Source organism: Salvelinus fontinalis, chromosome 23 (assembly GCF_029448725.1).
Source record: "Salvelinus fontinalis isolate EN_2023a chromosome 23, ASM2944872v1, whole genome shotgun sequence".
Classification (NCBI taxonomy): Eukaryota; Metazoa; Chordata; class Actinopteri; order Salmoniformes; family Salmonidae; genus Salvelinus; species Salvelinus fontinalis.
Genome location: NC_074687.1, coordinates 11,309,868 through 11,331,927, shown reverse-complemented (window position 1 = coordinate 11,331,927; position 22,060 = coordinate 11,309,868). Strand labels below are relative to the sequence as shown.

Below are 22,060 nucleotides of genomic sequence, written 5' to 3'. Positions count from 1 at the left end.
TGTGGTGGAGGAGGTGGTGGAGGAGGTGGTGGTGGAGGTGAAGAAGGTGGAGGAGGTGGAGGTGGTGGATGAGGTTTTAGGTAGTGGTTGAGGAAGTGGTGGTGATGGAGGAGGTGGAAGTAGTGGTTGTGGAGGAAGTGGTGGAGAAAGTGGTGGTGGTGGCGGAGGAGATGGTGGAGGAGGTGGTGGAGGAAGTGGTGGAGGTGGAGGACGAGGTGCTGGAGGAAGTGGTGGAGATGGATGTGGAGGAGGTGGTGGAGGAAGAGGTGTAGGTGGTGTAGGAGAAGGAGGAAGTGGTGGTTGTGGTGGAGGAAGTGGTGGTGGTGGAGGAGGTGGTGGGGGGAGAAGTGGTTGTGGAGGAAGTGGTGGTGGTGGACGAGGTGCTGGATGAAGTGGTGGAGATGGATGTGGAGGAGGTGGTGGAGGAAGTGGTGTAGGTGGTGTAGGAGGAAGTGGTGGTGGTGGAGGAGGTGGTGGTGGTGGAAGTGGTGGTGGTGGAGGAAGTGGTGGTGGAGGAGATGGTGGTGGTGGAGGAAGTTGTGGAGGTAGAGAAAGTGGTGGTGGTGGTGGATGTGGTGGTGGTGGTGGTGGAGGTGATGGACGCGGTGGAAAAAGTGGTGGTTGTAGAGGAATTGGCGGTGGAGGTGGAGGAGGAAGTGGTGGAGGAAGTAGTGGTGGAGGAGGTGGTGGTGGTGGTAGAGGGAGTTGTGGAGGTGGTGGAGGAGGTGGTGGTGGAGGTGGTTGAGGTGGTGGTGGCGGTAGAGGGAGTTGTGGTGGTGGTGGAGGAGGTGGTGGTGGAGGTGCGGAAGGTGGAGGAGGAGAAGGTGGTGGCGGAGGAGATGGTGGAGGAGGTGGTGGAGGAAGTGTCGGAGGTGGAGGACGAGGTGCTGGAGGAAGTGGTGGTGGAGGAGGTGTGGGGTGGTGGAGGATGTGGTGGAGGAAGTGGTGGAGGTGGAAAAGGTGGTGGAGGAAGTGGTGGTGGAAGAGGAGGTGGTGGAGGAAAGGGTGGTAGAAGTGGTGGAGGAGGTGGAGAAGGTGGTGGAGAAAGTGGTGGTAGAGGAGGTGGTGGACAAAGTGGTGGTAGAGGAGGTGGTGGAGGAAGAGGTGAAGGAGGTGGTGGAGGAAAGAGTAGAGTTGGTGGTGGTGGTGGTGGAGGTTGAAGTGGTGGTGGTGGTGGAAGTGGTGGAAGTAGTGATTGTGGAGGAAGCGGTGGAGGTGGTGGTAGAAGTGGTGGAAGTAGTGATTGTTGAGGAAGCGGTGTAGGTGGTTGTGGAAGTGGTGGAGGTGGTGGTAGAGGAAGTGGTGGTGATGGGGGTGGAGGAGGTGGTGATGTTGGAGGTGGTGGTGGTAGTGGTGCATCCAGACATCCTGTTCTGTCTCTCTGGCCTGAGAAATGTGGTTAAACTTTGTGGGCCACAGCTGGCGAGGCAGATGTTTAAAGTTTAACCACATTTCTCAGTGTTGAGAAAAAACCCTGGCTTAGCCTAACAAGGAGTAGACTGCTTTATTATGACAACAGAAAGCTAGATGTCCTATTTGTTCCAACGAATAGTAGGGTGGTGACTGGACATGATGTCAAGCAGCACTTTGTTTTTCGAGTAACTTGCTGAGTTAGATGACTACACTGTCTACGTTGAGAGACTGAGCTTAGACACATTCTGTAAATATTTTTTTTTAAACATCAAAATGGAAGGATACACAACCATTTTTATGGATATTCAGCAAGATAACATACAGTGCCTTTAGAAAGTATTCACACCCCTTGACTTATTCCATATTTTGTGTTACAGCCTGAATTCAAATGGATAAAATATTTTAAATTATCAATACCCCAAAATGACTAAGTGAAAATATGTTTTTATAAATGTTAGCACATTTATAAAATAAAACACTGAAATATCTAATTTACATACTGTAAGTATTCACACCCCTGAGTAGAAGAACCTTTGGCAGTGATTACAGCTTTGAGTCATCTTGGGTATGTCTGTATCAGCTATGCACATCTGGATTTGGGGGATCTATTTTCATTCTTGTTTGCAGATTTTCTCAAGCTATGTTAAGTTAGATGAGGATTGGCAGTGAACAGCTATCTTCAAGTATTTCCAAAGATTTTCAATAGGATACAAGTCTGGGCTTTGGCTGGCCCACTCAAGGATTTTTCACATTCTTGTTCTGAAGTCATTCCAGTGTTGCTTCGGCTGCATGCTTGGGGTCAATGAGCTTAGACTGGGGCCCCCACTTATTCACTCTGAAGAAGGTGCCTGTATTTGGCTCCATCCATTGTTCCCTATATCCTTACCAGTCTCCCAGTCCCTGCCGCTGAATAGCATCCCCATCGCATGATGCTGCCACCACCATGCTTCACGACATCAGTCACCAGCTTCATTAATCATTTTTTAACATTTTTTTTTATTTAACCTTTATTTAACCAGGTAGGCTAGTTGAGAACAAGTTCTCATTTACAACTGCGACCTGGCCAAGATAAAGCAAAGCAGTGCGACACAAACAACAACACAGAGTTACACATGGAATAAACAAACATAGTCAATAATACAATAGAAAAAGTCTATATACAGTGTATGCAAATGAGGTAGGATACGGGAGGTAAGGCAATAAATAGGCCATCGTGGCGAAATAATTAAAATATAGCAATTAAACACTGGAGTGATAGATGTGCAGAAGATGAATGTGTAAGTAGAGATACTGAGGTGCAAAGGAGCAAAATCAATAAATAACAGTATGTGGATGAGGTAGTTGGAAGGGCTATTTACAGATGGGCTATGTACAGGTGCAATGGTCTGTGAGCTGCTCTGACAGCTGGTGCTTAAAGTTAGTGAGGGAGATATGAGTCTCCAGCTTCAGTGATGTTTGCAGTTCCTTCCAGTCATTGGCAGCAGAGAACTGGAAGGACGGGCGGCCAAAGGAGGAATTGGATATGGGGGTGAACTATACCTGCTGGAGCGAGTGCTACGGTTGGTGCTGCTATGGTGACCAGGGAGCTGAGATAAGGCGGGGCTTTACCTAGCAAAGACTTATAGATGACCTGGAGCCAGTGGGTTTGGCGACGAATATGAAGCGAGGGCCAGCCAACGAGAGCATACAGGTCGCAGTGGTGGGTAGTATATGGGGCTTTGGTGACAAAACGGATGCCACTGTGATAGACTGCATCCAATTTGCTGAGTAGAGAGTTGGAGGCTATTTTGTAAATGACATCGCCGAAGTCAAGGACCGGTAGGATAGTCAGTTTCACGAGGGTATGTTTGGCAGCATGAGTAAAGGATGCTTTGTTGTGAAATAGGAAGCCGATTCTAGATTTAATTTTGGATTGGAGATGCTTAATGGCAGCGATCGGTTGAAGAGCATGCATTTAGTTTTACTTGCATTTAAGAGCAGTTGGAGGCCACGGAAGGAGAGTTGTATGGCATTGAAGCTTGTCTGGAGGTTAGTTAACACAGTGTCCAAAGAAGGGCCAGAAGTATACGGAATGGTGCCATCTGCGTAGAGTTGGATAAGAAAATCACCAGCAGCAAGAGCGAAATCATTGATGTATACAGAGAAGAGAGTCGGCCCGAGAATTGAACCCTGTGGCACCCCCATAGAGACTGCCAGAGGTCTGGACAACAGGACCTCCGATTTGACATACTGAACTCTGTCTGAGAAGTATTTGGTGAACCAGGCAAGGCAGTCAGTTGAGAAACCAAGGCTGTTGAGTCTGCCGATTAGAATGTTGTGATTGACAGAGTCGAAAGCCTTGGCCAGGTCGATGAATACAGCTGCACAGTATTGTCTCTTATCGATGGTGAATATGATATCGTTTAGAATACTACTACACCGGCTCGAATACTACGACACCGGCTTTGATGCCCGTCACATGTGGCAGGGCTTGCAAACTATTACGGATTACAAAGGGATACCAATCTTTAAGCTGCCCACTGACGCGAACTTACCAGATGAGCTAAATGCCTTCTAGGCAAGCAACACTGAACCATGCATGAGAACACCAGTTGTTCCGGACGACTGTGTGATCACGCTCTCCGTAGCCGATGTGAGTGAGACCTTTATTTTTGTAATGATCTTTTATTATAATTTTAACAGGGGTTAAATAAACAACCAAACAAAGTGCACCATACAGACCAAGTACAATAAATTGAATATGGATACAGCAAAATATTAAACAAAAGGCCGTCATAAAATGAAGAAAAAAAATACAAACATCACCGCTATAACATGGGGCATTTTCTACATAGGTTTTGAGGTTTTCTACATAGGACCACAATAGAGACCAGATTTTACAATATGTGTCAGATTTCTTGTGTAAATCAAAGGTAAGTTTCTCTAGGGGTAGAATAGCAGAAGCTTGAGAAAGCCACATTCTCGCAGATGGTACTTTAGGTGTGGACCATAATAACAATATAAATGTTTTGGCTAAGTAAACAAGGGTATTGAACAGTTCAGAGTCAGGGTCAAACATTGTTATAATCAAAGTAGAGCAAATATTAATTTGGTGAAAAAGCTAATTGTCTACCCAAGATCCTTCTGGATGTGTAAATTAATATAATTCCAATAAGACTGGATTCTGCTACAGTACCAAAAAACGTGAATGAAATAAAAAACTAAAAAAATAAAGGTGCCAGTATCCTGTTCATATCTGAAACATTAAGGGCAATCGGATTAAGGGAAATCGGTTGACAATCAGAGGGATTTAAGGTCTGGAATCTGCAAGTACCATTTAAGGCCAGGATTTTTTCAAAGCTATTAATAAATGATAAGGAAGCTATGGCTCTTGGATGACATGCTATTAATTCCATCCCAACCCAAAGTAAGTGGCATTTGTTTAGGCACCAACTAAACATGTGCTTGATCTGAGCAGACCAGTAATATAGTTGCAGATTCGCCAAAAGAGACCCCTCTTAAATCATTAGGCTTAAAATTGTTTGGTAAAATTGCTTCTATGTTTCTTATTGTTCCACATATATTTAGAGATATTGGCATTCATTTTCTTAAAAAAGGACTGAGATAGATGTCAGGGGATATTTTGGAATAGATCATTTAGCCGAGGAAGGATATTCATCCTGACGACATAAATCCTGCCAAAAAAAGAGTTTGGTACGGTAGACCAGTTAACTCTATCGAAGGCCTTTTCTGCATCGAGGAAGAAAATGAGGGCAGGGTATTTAATTCTGCCAAGGTTTTTTATTTATTTTTAGGCGTCCTCACATTGTCCTTTCCAAATCTGAATTTGACAAAGCCAGTCTAATCAGGTTTAATGAAGTTTGGAAGTAGGACCTCCATCCTGCGAGCAAGTGTCTTAGCGACTATTTTAACATGAACTTCTAACAAACTGGTAGGTCTAAACGAAGAGCAGTTTAATGGGTTTTTGTCCGTTTATAGTATCAGGCTAATGGATGCAGTTTTTCAGGACTCTGGAATTATGTCTCTTTCGAACATATGAAGGCATAAAGATAGGGCATATATCAGGTCAAAACTTGTAGAACTCTGCCGGGAAGCAGTCTAGGCCGGGTGCCTTGCCAGAAGGCATTGCCTTAATAGTTTCCCAAACCTCTTCAGGAGTAAAGAGAACATTTAGTTAATTTTTATGCTCATCTGATATAGTGGGCAAGATGATCTTATTCAGATATGTTGTCATTTTGTTTTATGATCTTGTACATTGTGAAGTATAAAGAGATTTATAGAAATCACAAAACATATTCTTGATAAGCAATGGATCATAAGAAGTGGAGCCATCTGCCATCCTTATAGACATAATCAATTTTTCATTCTGTTATTTTTTAAGTTGGTGTACAAGTAGATGGCTCGGACGGATATAATATTTTTGCTCAGTAAAAAAATTGTTTTTTACATGCTTTGTATGCTCTAAATAGAGTTTGGCCTTAGCACAAGCTAGTGACTTCCTGTTGGCCTGGGTTGGTTGTTGTTTATGAAAAAGTTTACTGAAGCTTTACTTCAGCCTCCAATTTTTCCCTTTTTTTCATTCTAAGCTTCTTGATCAGAAAGGCTTGGGAAATGATATAACCTTTATGGTTGGTTTAGCAGTACTGCAGACAGTTGTAGCTGAGACAGGAGAGAGTTCATTGCCGCTAGATTGCAATGCGCTCTATCAATGACTGGGGGGCCTGTCAAACGTCTCTCCGCCGAGGAAGTCTTGCAGGAAAGAGGCCATGAACTGGGTAGGATTGTGCCCTTCCGTCCCTTCTGGGATTCCGGTCACACGTATGTTCTGTCTCCCAGGGAACGGTTTTCCTGTTCATCTAGACTAACCTTCAGCTTCACATTCTCAGAGGTAAGCTCGTCGTTTTTGGTTGAAGCTGCACCCCTTCGAGTAAAAACTTTAAACAGGTTAACATTCACAGGGCCACAGGGCCAGACTGATTACCAAGACGCGTACTCAGAGCAAGCACTGACCAGCTGGCATGTGACTTCACTGACATTTTCAACCTCTCCCTGACCCAGTCTGTAATACCTACATGTTTCAAGCAGACCACAATAGTCCCTGTGTCCAAGAACTCCAAGGTAACCTGCCTAAATGACTAAACCCCGTAGCACTCAAATCTGTAGCCAGGAAGTTATTTGAAAGGCTGGTCATGGCTCACATCAACACCATCGTCACAGAAACCCTAGACCCATGCCATACCGCCCCAACAGATCCACAGATGACGCAATCTCTATTGCACTAAACACGGCCCTTTCCCACCTTGACAAAAGGAACACCTTTGTGAGAATGTTGCTTATTCACTACAGCGCATCGCTCAACACCATAGTGCCCTCCAAGCTCATCACTAAGCTAAAGACCCTGGAACTGAACACCTCCCTCTGCAGCTGGATCCTGGACTTCCTGACAGACCGCCCCCAGGTGGTGAGAGTAGGCAACAACACATCCACCACACTGACCCTCAACACAGGGGCCTCTCAGGGGTGCGTGCTTAGTCCCCTCTTGTACTCCCTGTTCATCCACGACTGCGTTGCCAAGGACGACTCCAACACCGTCAAGTTTTACGACGACACGACGGTGGTAGGCCTGATCCCAACCTATAGGGAGGAGGTCAGAAACTGCCAGGAAAACAACTGCTCCCTCGATGTGAGCAAGACAAAGAAGCTGATCATGGACTACAGTAAAAGGAGGGTCAAGCACGCCCCCATTCACATCGACAGGGCTGTAGTGGATCGGGTCGAGAGGTTCAATTTCCTTGGTGTCCACATCACCAAGGACCTATCATGGTCCAAACACACCAAGACACCAAGACAGAAGAGGGCATGACAACGCCTATTCCCCCTCAGGAGGCTGAAAAGATTTGGCATGGGTCCTCAGATCCTCAAAAAGTTCTACAGCTGCACCATCGAGAGCATCCTGGCTGGTGGCATTACCGCTTGGTATGGTAACTGCTCGACATCTGACCGCATCGCTATAGTGGGTAGTGTGTACCAGTGGCGGTCAGTGTTGTTTAAGATGAGGGAGGACAAAAAATGTTTTTATGCGCATGGCCTTATTTCTATTACAGCATATTGGATGACTGTCATTCATATTCCATTCTCCCAGTTCAATGTAACAGCGAAAGGTTTAGGCTACTACATGGAAGTCATTTTTTTCCTATACCGATCATGCGGTTGTTATAATCTAGCCTATGAATGATCGTTTACAACGTACAGTACCAGTCAAATTTTGGACACATCTACTCATTCAAGGGTTTTTCTTTATTTTTACTATTTTCTACATTGTAGAATAATAGTGAATACATCAAAACTATGAAATAACACATATGGAATCATGTAGTAACCAAAAAAGTGTTAAACAAATCAAAATATATTTTATATTTGACATTATTCAAAGTAGCCACCCTTTGCCTTGATGACAGCTTTGCACACTCTTGGCATTCTCTCAACCAGCTTGATGAGGTAGTCACCTGGAATGCATTTCAATTAACAGGTGTGCCTTGTTAAAAGTTAATGTGTGGAATTTCTTTCCTTCTTAGTGCATTTGAGCCAATCAGTTGTATTGTGACAAGGTAGGTGTGGTATTCAGAAGATAGCTCTATTTTATAAAAGACCAAGTCCATATTATGGCAAGAACAGTTCAAATGTGACTCACCACCTGGATTCGGTCTTATGTACAAAATGTGAAATTGTGTTTTTTACATTGGATAAAAGTAGCGAATTAGAGCTACAAAATGGTATATCATACACTGCATTTGAGGACACTGGCCATATTCAATGGGTGTTGTACACACGTCACGTAACGTTAGCTAATGAGCCAGCCAGCTAGCCAGCCAGCTACGTTAGCTAGTTAAAAAACAATGAACAAAGTGCCAACAATGCCTAACATTAGGCGCTATCTAGAAAATCAAACAGCTCTAGGAAACAAATAATAACGTTTGCTAGGGAGCCAGCCAGCTAACGTTAGCTAGCTAGCTAACAGTACACTTTAGCTTAAAACATATAGGTAGCTAGCTAGGTAAACAATGAACCTAGCTAGGTAAACTACGTTTAAGATCACACACATCACGTAACGTTAGCTTACGAGCCAGCCAGCTAACGTTAGCTAGTTAAACAACAATGAACAAAGTGGCAACAACGTCACAGTGCTGGGAGATAACCAACCAGGTTCAATGTTAGCTAGCTAACATTAGGCTCTAACTAGAAAAGCGAACGGCTCTGGGAAACCAATAATAACATCAGCTAGGGAGCCAGCCAGCTAATATTACCTAGCTAGCTAAGAGTACATTTTAGCTTGAAATGAAAACACTTTCTGTCAAAATTAGAAACGTGCAATATCTGAAAATGTAGATAGATAACGCTAGATTATCTTAACGTCACCTGGATACATCATCATGCAGGATGGACGCGTCTCCCTGTCAGGAATGCCATACCGCGATTGCCCTTAGTTTAAAGATGTAATCCGGAGACAGGTGTTTTCTCCATCTCCTTAGCTATCATACTCTAATTCCACTGATTTCAAAACTTGATCCTCCAGAAAGTGGAGAGAAACACTAATGCAGGTCCACTACACAATAAAAAAAAATAAAAGCCGCGTTAGACAGGATTACTAACACAGACTGACGAGCTCAAATATACAGCATCCTTCAATTTGGCAGACCAATCCGAACTCCTCTCTCGGCATGTCCAGCCCACTAATTATCTCAGCCATGGTTAGTGGAAAAGTTGCTTGCTTTTTCTGTGGCTTAACCAACAAGGCTCATAATTTAACAATTGTATTCGTATTTACAGATGGCATTCAAGTTTGTTATTAAGGCACATGAAAGTTCACATGTTCGAGAAGGCATTTTGCATTTAGATAATTAAAAAAAATTACATTCAAACGGCTCTTCTGTGAAGTCTTGACTTGCGACATTAAGCTTAGTTTCCTGAATCGGGTCCCAAATAAGCAAAGAGAAATGACAGTCCATCATTACTTTAAGAGATGAAGGTCAGTCAATCCGGAAAATGTTAAGTTTATTCAAGTGCAGTCACAAAAAGCATCAAGCGGTATGATAACACTGGATCTCTTGAGGATCGCCACAGGAAAGGAAGACCCAGAGTTACCTCTGCTACAGAGGATAAGTTCATTAGAGTTAACTGTACCTCAGATTGCAGCCCAAATAAATCCTTCACAGAGTTCAAGTAAAAGACACATCTCAACATCAACTGTTCAGAGGAGACTGTGTGAATCAGGCCTTCATGGTCGAATTGCTGCAAAGAAACCACTACTAAAGGACACCAATAAGAAGAGACTTGAGTGGGCCAAGAAACACGAGCAATGGACATTAGACCGGTGGAAATGTGTCCTTTGGTCTGATGAGTCAAAATTTGAGATTTTTTGTTGCAACCACCGTGTCTTTATGTGGCGTAGAATAGGTGAACAGATGATCTCCCCATGTGCGGGTCCCACCATGAAGCATGGAGGAGGAGGTGTGATAGTGTGGGGGTGCTTTGCTGGTGACACTGTCAGTGATTTATTTAGAATTCAAAGCACACTTAACCAGCATGGCTACCACAGCATTCTGCAGTGATACGCCATCCCATCTGGTTTGCACTTAGTGGGACTATCATTTGTTTTTCAACAGGACAATGACCCAACACACCTCCAGAAAGTTTAAGGGCTATTTGACCAAGAATGAGAGTGATGGAGTGCTGCATCAGATGATCTGGCCCCCACAATCACACAACCTCAACCCAATTGAGATGGTTTGGGATGAGTTGGACCGCAGAGGGAAGGAAAAGCAGCCAACAAGCGCTGAGCATATGTGGAAACTCCTTCAAGACTGTCGGAAAAGTATTCCAGATGAAGCTGATTGAGAAAATGCTAAAAGTGTGCAAATCTGTCATCAAGGCAAAGGGTGGCTATTTGAAGAATATCAATATAAAATATATTTACATTTGTTTAACACGTTTTTGGTTACTACATGATTCCATGTGTGTTATTTCATAGTTTTGATGTCTTCACTATTATTCTACAATGTAGAAAATAGTAAAAATAAAGAAAAACCCTTGAATGAGTAGGTATGTCCAAACTTTAGACTGGTACTGTAGGTGCACACAGGTCAAGAGACACATTTGTTATAATTTCTGTTTAAGTCTATGGAAGGGGGTGCGAACCATGAACCTCCAACGTTTTGTATTGAGGTCAGTGTATCCAGAGAAGGAAGGAAGCTAGCTGTCCTCCGGCTACACCATGGTGCTACCCTACAGAGTGTTGTTGAGGCTACTGTTGACCTTCATTACATAACAGGAGGGAAGCTAGCTGTCCTCTGGCTACACCATGGTGCTACCCTACAGAGTGTTGTTGAGGCTACTGTTGACCTTATTTGCAAAATAGTGGGATTTAATCAATAATTTGGTGATGTGATTATATGTAGTATCGTTTTATCTAAAAATTATAACTTTAATGTTTTATAATTAAAATATTTATGAAATTCACTGAGGAGGATGGTCCACCCCTTCCTCCTCTGAGGAGCCTACACTGGTGTGTACGGCCCAGTACATCACTGGGGCCGAGCTTCCTGTCATCCAGGACCTCTATACCAGGAAGGTCCAAAAAATGATCAAAGACTATTCTCTCTGCTACCGCATAGCAAGCGGTAGCAGCAAGTCTGGGACCAAAAGGCTCCTGAACAGCTTCTACCCCCAAGCCATAAGACTGCTGAACAGTTAATCAAATGGCTACCTTGACTATTTGCAATAACCCACTTTTTTTATTCGGATTCATTATAATTGTTTTGCACGGACTCTTTTGCACAGGCTCGACGTACACTCACTGGACTCTAACCACACACTCACACATACTACACTGACACTAACACACACACACGTGCATATTGACGCTACACACACAAACACACACGCGCCTATTGACGCTACACACACACACACACACACACACTCTGCTAATACTCTGTTTATTATCTATGCATAGTCACTACCTCTACCTACATCTACAGTACATATTACCTCCATTACCTCGAATAAACCGGACCCCTGCACATTGACTCGGTACCAGTACCCTTTGTATACAGCCCCATTATTGTTATTTTATTGTGTTACTAATTTTCCTTAATTTTATTTAGCAGATTTATCTTACTTACTTTTTAATAAAAACCTGCATTGTTGGTTAAGGACTCGTAAATAAGTAAATCCACGGTAAATTCTTAATGTTGTATTCTGCGCATGTGACAAATAAGATTTCATTTGATTGTTTGAATTAGGAATGGTGTTAGACGGGTGATGAGCTGTGTCTGTTATTTTCCAGACATAGCGCTTTGCATTCAGTCCAAACAGTTCCGTTTTTGTCTCATGAGACCACAGAATCTTTGACGTGCCGTTTTGTAAACTCCAGGCGTGCTGTCATGTGCCTTTTTTCTCAGGAGTGGCTTCCATCTGGCCACTCTCACATAAAGCCCAGATTGGTGAAGTGCTGTAGAGACTGTTGTTCTTCTGGCAGGTTCTCCCATCTCAGCCAAGGAACTCTGTAGTTCTATCAGAGTGGTCATGGGCTTCCTGGTCCAAAGTCCTTCTTTCCCGGTTGCTCAGTTTGGTCGGACATTCAGCTCTGCGCAGAGTCGAGGTAGTTCCTTATTTTTTCAATTTCCCAATGATGGAGATTATTGTGATCTTGGAAACTTTCAACACTCTAGAAATTGCTTTATACCGTTCCCCAGATATATGCCTCATCACCATGCATGTCTGAGATCTACGGACAGTTCCTTGGACTTCATGGTACTTGCCCGACTTAAAGGCTCAGTGCAGTCAAAAACATTTATATATATTTCCACACTATGAGGTTGGAAAAAAACTGTGAAATTGTGACAATTATGCTAATGCTTTTTTAGTGTAAGAGTTGTTTGAAAAGACCACCTGAAATTTCAGCCTGTTTTACTAATAGACCAATAAGAAAGACAATAACAGCACATTTTTAGTTTTCCCCTCCCCACTCAAACCACTCACAGACAGTCCTAGCAAAATGATTGCGATAAATTTCTATTTGCTAACAAGCTATTTTTGTTTCTTTTTGACCATTTTAATTGAAAACAATCACAGTAAGGTTGTTACCCCCAAAATATTGAGATATTGAGATAAAAACAGCTGCATTGGACTTTTAAAGTTGGTCATAAAAAGATTAGGCAGTAATCAGGAAGCCAGTTTGCCTGTGGTCCAGTCCGGGAGAGGATAGGTGAACTCCCTGTGGCTATGTCTGGGACCCTCTGTTCCACTTCCTGGTGAGTGAGAGAGTTCTCTCAGAGGCCAGACAGCTCTGGCTCTTGCACTTCATTACCGTGTTGAAATGTACCAGAATTAAATCTTTATAGAGTCCGAGGAGCTGCCAAAACAGCCACCTTCCGCTCCAGTTCATTAGAGAATGAACCACTTACATTGTTCCTGACTTCCCTTTACACAGAATGGGAACATAATAATTAAGAGCAAGAAGAAATCAAGCATTGTAGTAGTTGGAGGATATTGACACAATTCTGAAGTAGAAGTTAAAAGGCTTTTTCAAAGAGAGTAAGGGGTTATTGCCACACAACTTTTCACGTGACTTTCAGTTTCTATGCATAGTTTTACAGATGATGAAAACAAGACAATAAAAATACTAATATCCCATTTCATCCATCACGGAAGACAAAGGAAAATGCACATAGGTACAAAAGCATTACTATTAGCATGTAATGTAATGTTAAATCAATGTGAAAATGAAAAAGTCTTAAAGGCAACGTCATATCAGAGACATTAACTGTCATTTTTACTGAACAGATCATAAGGCCTAATGTTTGCCCGGGACAAACAAACAACTCACTGGGCACAGACGTCAATTCAACGTCTATTCCACGTTGGTTTAACGTAATTGAATTTAAATGACGTCGAGACAACTTTGATTCAACCAGTGTGTTTGCCCAGTGGGAATATTTGCCAGCAAATATTCAAACAACAAAAATCTTAGTGAAAGTAAGGTATATATTAGTACAGTACCTTCATTTCCCCTTAAGATGTGGGAGCAGAAAAAACTTGGTACATTTCATAACGGTGGCATTCGAAAACAAACTAAGATACTTTGGTTCTAGCTTGAATATTGGGGAATTACATTCATAATGCTCTGTGTGTTCAAGTTTCATTTCCCCATCATAATAAACACTCAGGTGGATGGCAGTTACACTTGTGTTTGGATGAGTGAATGGATGAATATTAGAATCAGTTACAGCTGTGAATGGATGACTATTAGAATCAGTTACAGTTGTGTTTGGATGAGTGAACGGATGAATATTAGAATCAGTTACAGCTGTGAATGGATGAATATTAGAATCAGTTACAGTTGTGAATGGATGAATATTAGAATCAGTTACAGTTGTGTTTGGATGAATATTAGAATCAGTTACAGCTGTGAATGGATGAATATTAGAATCAGTTACAGTTGTGTTTGGATGAATATTAGAATCAGTTACAGCTGTGAATGGATGAATATTAGAATCAGTTACAGCTGTGAATGGATGAATATTAGAATCAGTTACAGCTGTGAATGGATGAATATTAGAATCAGTTACAGCTGTGTTTGGATGAGTGAACGGATGAATATTAGAATCAGTTACAGTTGTGTTTGGATGAGTGAACGGATGAATATTAGAATCAGTTACAGCTGTGAATGGATGAATATTAGAATCAGTTACAGCTGTGAATGGATGAATATTAGAATCAGTTACAGCTGTGAATGGATGAATATTAGAATCAGTTACAGCTGTGAATGGATGAATATTAGAATCAGTTACAGCTGTGAATGGATGAATATTAGAATCAGTTACAGCTGTGAATGGATGAATATTAGAATCAGTTACAGCTGTGAATGGATGAATATTAGAATCAGTTACAGCTGTGAATGGATGAATATTAGAATCAGTTACAGCTGTGAATGGATGAATATTAGAATCAGTTACAGCTGTGAATGGATGACTATTAGAATCAGTTACAGCTGTGAATGGATCAGTGAATGGATGAATATTAGAATCAGCTAAAGTTGTGTTCGGATGACTATAACAATCAGTTACAGCTGTGAATGGATGAATATTAGAATCAGTTACAGCTGTGAATGGATGAATATTAGAATCAGTTACAGCTGTGAATGGATGAATATTAGAATCAGTTACAGCTGTGAATGGATCAGTGAATGGATGAATATTAGAATCAGCTAAAGTTGTGTTCGGATGACTATAACAATCAGTTACAGAAGGCCATGAACATTAGTTGTAAAAGCTAGTGACCAAAACATCACATTTAAGTGTAATGGCAGTAACAAAAACATAATGGCTTTTCATTTGTTTGGCAACAGCGCCACCAACTGAGAAACAGCACAAAGACACCTCTTGATGTCATGTTTCAATACGATAATTGTATTTGATTTTGGTTATAATATCAGCATTTTATCTCATAGGATGATATTAGAATATAAAAATGAACATTGTACGTAAGCCACTAGTACTGATCCATTCAGATTCATTCATACACCATTATTCTGAGTTGAATAAAAAATAACATTATAAAACATATAAATGACATGGTATGAAAATAAAGTGTTTTGTTACTAACGGCCCCCAAAAATACTCAGATTGTCACATCTCAGTGGTGTTCATTTGTGTCTCTTTTAAGGTATGTCTTAGTGACAAAATGTTGGAGTGAAACTTCTGAAGAAATTGTAGGTAACACATGAGGAGGGTGAAACAACAACATTAACAAGCAAACACACCGTTACTCACAGACAATTGGCACATCTCAGTAAGTAACAGATCAACATAACCATACAGGAACCCCCCATCCCTCCTCTCCCCATGGTAACACAGTGGTTAAAGTTAGTGGGTGCACTCAACGCATCACACCAGTGTCTCTGGTAGTGTGTCTGTGTTGTCTGTTGATAAGAGCTTCCATATCTGCCAACTCTCTCTCTGCCACTCCGGGCTGACTGGCACCTTTCCTTCCAGAGGACTAGAGGAGGGGTTCTTAGGGGTCACAGTCCAGTTCCTGGGGCTGCAGCTGCCCTGGGGGGGCCGTTGGGGGCTCTGTAGGGTCACACACTGGTGCGTGGAGAGGGAGAGGGAAGGTGTGGAGTGAGAAGATTCTCTGTGTGTTCCTCTGAGAGGTCCAGGGTAGGGAGGGGGAGGCCTTCCATCCACCCTGCCGCCAGGCCTGCCTCTGAGGGAGGGACTGGCAGGCTGTGACACTCCGCCCCTTAGTGCGAGGTCCTCTGAGCTGCCGGCCCCTGGTTTTCCCTGTGGTCGGTGATGTAATAATGAGTCTGTACCCTGCTGTCTTTGCCCTCTCTCCGTCAGAGGGCTACTACTGCAGCGAGTCACCGGGGGGTGTGGTCTGCACTCAGGCACACCTAACGAGGTATAAGTTCGTCTGACAGGCAATTTGCTGTTGTTACCTTGGTGACGGTCGAGTCCCTCTGATGAGCCGCAGGAGCCGTGTTCCGAAACGTCGCCATGGGAACCTAGGGGAAACCATTTATACACATAATCAACGTCTAACTCCATCTAGTCTACAATGTTTATTCTAGGTTGCAAAGTTCCAAAGAGCAAAGAATGAGACATTATGTTTAAAGACAATAAATGTACCAGTGATGTGATGATCCATAAACCCTTTCCTTAGAGAGGCATGCCAGGCACCCCAGACATGTTCATCGGGTGTGTCTAATGGAAAAATAAGACATATTCCTCAGCCTAAGTAGCAATATACAATACAGCATATTGTGCTATTTTCAGAAATGAAATGATCAACAAGTCAACCATTGGGAAGCTCACCTTTGCCTGTGGATGGTGAGTGACAGGTGATGCTAGGACGACCTTTGACGTGGCCAACCAGTGTGTACTGCTCTGGAACCCTGAAGAGCCTATCAGAGAGGAGGTTTCTGTCCTCCTGGGGCTGGGAGAGCAGCCCCTCCGACAGCACTGGTGAGTTGTTGTCATAGGGGGACAACTCCCCACTGGAGGCCTTGTTGGAGTCACTGGAGCAGCTCCTCTCCCTCAAAGAGAAGGGATCCTCAGTCCTCAGCGGGCCTGGACCACTATGGGGGAGAGGAGAAGAAAGAGACATTATGAAGTATGTAAAATATGATGACCAGTAGATTTACCATACTAGGTATTATCTGATCAGGAAAAATGAATTGCCCTAGTTACAAAGTATGCCATGATGTACAGAGAAGGGAGAAAACGGAAATGATATGTTATCAAAATGATGTCTAGGTAAGAGAACTGAAATGATATGTTATCACAATGATGTCTAGGTAAGAGAACTGAAATGATATGTTATCACAATGATGTCTAGGTAAGACAACTGAAATGATATGTTATCACAATGATGTCTAGGTAAGACAACTGAAACTACATTATATCAACTCTCGTTTTATTGGTCGCAAACACATATTTAACAGATGTTATTGCAGGTGTAGCAAAATGCTTGTGTTCCTAGATCCAACAGTGCAGTCATTTCTCATGTTTAGGTAAGAACATTAAAACCAAATGTCATCACGATGTTTAGGTAAGAAGTGAAAATACACAACAATACCACCAGGGGGTGCTCGAGTACCTTCTCAGAGCCCCATATATCACTGTACTGGATTTTCACAGAGCTTTTTACATTTTTGTCATGTAGCAGATGTTATCTTATCCGGAGCAAGTAGGGTTAAGACCATATTTTTCACCTGGTCAGCTCAGGGATTCAAACCAGCGACATTTCAGTTACTGGCCCAACGCTCTTAACTACTAAGCTACCTGATGCCCATTTGGCAGAGGCACAGCATCACGTCCAATCGTCCATATTTAAGCACACAAAAGGCCACACACTCACGAGTGCTGAGAATCCTTCCTCCTCAGGAGGTAATCCACCACGTCAGGATCCGTCTCTAGTAGACTCATCAGAACCTCATTCTGCAGGTCAGGCGGCACCTGGAAGGGCCAGAAACACACACTCCTTAACTAGACGTCTGAGCTGAACGGACAGTTATTACATCTATCTCATTCTCTGTTGGCTTAAACTGGATATCTAACTGTTGGCCAAGTGTTGAGACAGATATTGACACAATAATGTAAATATGGACTCTGAAATGCTAAATTACAAGAGCTGAAGCAAGAATGTCTCCTACAGACAATGTATAATAAGCAAGCGGTTCAAGTACAGTTTAAAGCCGTTGCACCATTGGTTAACACATGCTAATATACATACACAACGGTTCAAAAGTTTGGGGTCACTTGGAAATGTCCTTGTTTTTGACAGAAAAGCACATTTTTTGTCCATTAAAATAACATCAAATTGATCAGAAATACAGTGTAGACATTGTTAATGTTGTAAATGACTATTGTAGCTGGAAACGGCAGATTTTTTATGGAATATCTATATAGGCGTACAAAGGCCCATTATCAGCAACCATCACTCCTGTGTTCCATTGTCATGCTGAAACATGAGGTGATGGCAGCGGATGAATGGCACGATAATGGGCCTCAGGAGCTCGTCACGATATCTCTGTGCATTCAAATTGCCATCGATAAAATGCAATTGTGTTTGCTGTCCCTAGTCTATGCCTCCCCATACCATTACCCCACCGTCACCATGGGGCACTCTGATCACAACAACAACATCAGCAAACCGCTCGCACACACAACTCCATACACATGGTCTGTAGTTGTGAGGTCGGTTGGACCTGCTACCAAATTCTCTAAAACAACGTTGGAGGCAGCTTATGGTAGAGAAATGAACATTCAATTCTCTGGCAACAGCTCTGGTGGACATTCCTGCAGTCAGCCAATTGCACGCTCCCTCAAAACTTGAGACATCTGTGGCATTGTGTTGTGTGACAAATCTGCACATTTAGAGTGGCCTTTTATTGTCCCCAGCACAAGGTGCACCTGTGTAAGGATCATGAACCTCTTAAGGATCATACTCTTTTTTTCAATTTTCACCTAAAATGACATACCCAAATCTAACTGCCTGTAGCTCAGGACCTGAAGCAAGGATATGCATATTCTTGATACCATTTGAAAGGAAACACTTTGAAGTTTGTGGAAATATGAAATGAATGTAGGAGAATATAACACATTAGATCTGGTAAAACATGCTTTTTCTATTTTGTATTTTTCCATCATGTTTGAAATGTAGGAGAATGGCCATACTTTCAGATAGGAGTCAAGGTGTAATTTAGATTTTGGCAACCAGATGGCAACAGTGTGTGTGCAAAGTTTCAGACTTATCCAGTGAAGATTTACATTACTGCACAATATTTTGTATCAAGTCTGCCAGGAGTTTGCCCATTTATACATCTTCAAGTACATAACTTTGGAGAACATACAAAAATGCTTGGTAGTAAAAAATGTAAGTATACACACTCCCAGGAATGTCATACATGATGGATCATTAGCTTATACACTAACTTTCACAAATCTAGATGGCCGGGTGGGGTGGGTGTGGAGCCAGAGACAGCAGTGGGGTCAAACTGTAGACCCCCAGTTGCTACGTTTGAACATAAAAATTGATTTTATCAAACAAAACAATGCTACATTTATCTCTGGGACCCTCAGGATGTCAAATCAGAGCAAGATTACTGAATGTATCAAACCAGTTGCAGTGATAAAAGTTTTGTTATTTTGCGCTCTCCTCAAACAATAGCATGGTATTTTTTCACTGTAATAGCTACTGTTAATTAGACACTGCCTCTAGATTAACAAGAATGTAATCTTTCTGCCCATATAAGACATGTCTATGTCCCGGAAAGTTGGCTGTTTTATACAACGTCATTCTAAACACATTAGCACACGCTAGCAACAACCATCCCGGTTTAGAGACACCGATCCCGTAGAGGTTTTAAATATTCAACTTCTTGATATGCCACACCTGTCAGGTGGATGGATTACCTTGGCAAATGAGAAATGCTCACTAACAAGGATGTAAACAAATTTATGGACAAAACTTTATAGAAATAAGTTTTGTGTGCGTATGGAAAATTTCTGGGATCTTTTATTTCAGCTCATGAAAGATTGGACCAACACTTTACATGTTGTGTTTATATTTTTGCTCAGCATATACAGTGCATTCTGAAAGTATTCAGACCCCTTCCATTTCCCACATTTTGTTACATTAAAGCTTAATTCTAAAATGTATTAAATTAAATGTTTTCCTTATCAATCCACATACAAAACCCCATAATGCCAAAGCAAATACTGTTTTTTTATAAGATTTTGCAAATGTAATAATAATAAAAAAAACTGAAATACCTTATTTACATAAGTATTGAGACCCTTCACATGAGACTCGAAATTGAGCTCAGGTGTATTCTGCTTCCATTGATCATCCTTGAGATGTTTCTACAACTTGATTGGAGTCCACCTGTGGTAAATGCAATTGATTGGACATGATTTGGAAAGTCCCACAGTTGACAGTGCATGCCAGAGCAAAAAACAAGCCAAGAGGTCGAAGGAATAGTCCATAAAGCTCCGAGACAGGATTGTGTCGAGGCACACATCTGGGCATGGGTACCAAAACATTTCTGCAGCATTTAAAGTCCCCAAGAACACAGTGGTCTCCATCATTCTTAAATGGAAGAAGTTTGGAACCACCAAGACCTGGAGCTGGCCGCCCGGCTAAACTGAACAATCATTGAGGTGACCAAGAACCCTATGGTCACTCTGACAGACCTCCAGAGTTCCTCTGTGGACATTGGGAGAACCTTCCAGAAGGATAACCATCTCCGCAGCACTCCACCAATCAGGCCTTTATGGTAGAATGGCCAGACGGAAGTCACTCCTCAGTAAAAGGCACATGACAGCTGCTTGGAGTTTGCCAAAAGGCACCTAAACGACTCTCAGACCATGAGAAACAAGATTCTATGCTCTGATGAAACCAAAATTGAACTCTTTGGCCTGAACGCCAAGCGTCACGTCTGGAGGAAACATGGCACCATCCCTACGGTGAAGAATGGGGTTGGCGGCATCATGCTGTGGGGATGTTTTTCAGCGGCAAGGACTGGGAGACTAGTCAGGTTCGAGCGAAAGATGAACGGAGCAAAGTACAGAAAGATGATTGATGAAAACCTGCTCCAGAGCGCTCAAGACCTCAGACTGGTTTGAAGGTTCACCTTCCAACAGGACAACGACCCAAAGCACACATCCAAGACAACGCAGGAGTGGCTTCAGGACAAGTCTCTGAATGTCCTTGAGTGGCCCAGCCAGAGCCCGGACTTGAACCCGATCGAACATCTCTTGAGAGATCTGAAAATAGCAGTGCAGCAATGCTCCCCATCCAACCTGACAGAGCTTGAGAGGATCTGCAGAGGAGAATGGGAGAAATTCCCCAAATACAGGTGTGCCAAGCTTGTAGCGTCTTACCCAAGAAGACTCAAAGCTGTAATCGCTGCAAAATGTGCTTCAACTGAGTAACGGGTCTGAATACCTATTTAAATGTTATTTCAGTTTCACTTTTTTTAATACATTTTCTAAAATTTCTAGAACCCTTTTTTGCTTTGTCATTGTGAGATATTGTGTGTAGATTGAGGATGGAAGAAAAACAATTGAATCTATTTTAGAATAAGGCTGTAACGTAACAAAATGTGGAAAAAGTCAAAGGGTCTGAATACTTTCTGAATGCACTGTAAGCAAAAACTGTGTATAGCTTCAAAATATGCTTAACTATATTGTTGATATATTGAGTGGTCAGTCCTTGCGTCAATAGCTCTGTCTATGAATTTAAGAGTGATTACATTTCTCCATCCCTCAACTTTTTACAATAACAGAGGCGGTGTGTGTGCTTTGTTATTGTTTCAACTGAGGATTGCCCCTTTAAGAAAAATAGAGCTTTGTCTGGAAAGAAACTGTAAAGACACTGTAATCAGTATGTCCAAATCCATAGTCCTCCTTTTCCTGGACCTTATAAGGACCCGTACAGGAGGGAAAAACAAAGGCACGAGTTGATGATCTTCTCTGTGGAGCTTGGTTTTTACAAGGCTTAGGCTTTCTCCAAAACTTATAAAGTGCATGTTTACATTTCATTAGATGGAGCCACTCTATTAAAGGAATACATCTGTATTTTGGCAATGAGGCCCTTTTATCTACTTGCCCAGAGTCAGATTAATTTGTGTTTACCATTTTTATTTGTCTCTGCGTGCAGTTTGAAGGACATTCCTAACTAGAACTACTGCAATGACTAACTACAGTAGCGTTACCACAATGACTGGAAGTCTATGGTAAATGCTAGCAGATACCATAGACTTCAAGTCATTGCGCTAACGCTAGTTAGCACTGACTCGCGAAACTACCTCTAATTTCCTTCATAAAAATGTAATCCATGGGGAAGTAGATAACAGGCCTCATTGCCAAATTCCCAAAGTATCCCTTTAAGCACAATTCCCCTAAGAACAATTATTCTCGGAAAGGAGAGCAGTGACTAAGAGAGTTCAATTGTTTGTCAGCTGTGCCAATTTTGTACTCTGTTCTCTATCCAGTGTGATAAACACTTATATATATCCATCTATTGGTGCCATGTTACAGTGTTTTCCATAAGTGGATAGCTTACCATGAAGAGGGTCTCA

The 22,060-nt window shown here is 42.2% G+C and overlaps 1 protein-coding gene and 1 pseudogene across 2 annotated transcripts in view; both read right to left on the bottom strand.

The window, feature by feature from the left end:
- Positions 1 to 514: 514 nt before the first annotated feature.
- LOC129821569 (uncharacterized) lies at positions 515 to 1,367 on the bottom strand (annotated as a pseudogene).
- Positions 1,368 to 13,219: 11,852 nt separating this feature from the next.
- The window catches only part of LOC129820846 (rho GTPase-activating protein 6-like), a 77,259-nt gene continuing 68,418 nt past the window's right edge, over positions 13,220 to 22,060 (bottom strand). For both annotated transcript variants that reach the window (XM_055877873.1, XM_055877874.1), the window contains exons 9-13: positions 22,045 to 22,060; positions 17,335 to 17,432; positions 16,290 to 16,552; positions 16,104 to 16,178; positions 13,220 to 15,979 (exon numbers count right to left, since the gene is read on the bottom strand). The exon at positions 22,045 to 22,060 is cut by the window's right edge and continues 164 nt beyond it. In XM_055877873.1, coding sequence (XP_055733848.1) covers positions 15,360 to 15,979; positions 16,104 to 16,178; positions 16,290 to 16,552; positions 17,335 to 17,432; positions 22,045 to 22,060 — 1,072 coding nt within the window. In that variant the 3' untranslated portion in view covers positions 13,220 to 15,359. The remainder of the gene's footprint in view (positions 15,980 to 16,103; positions 16,179 to 16,289; positions 16,553 to 17,334; positions 17,433 to 22,044) is intronic.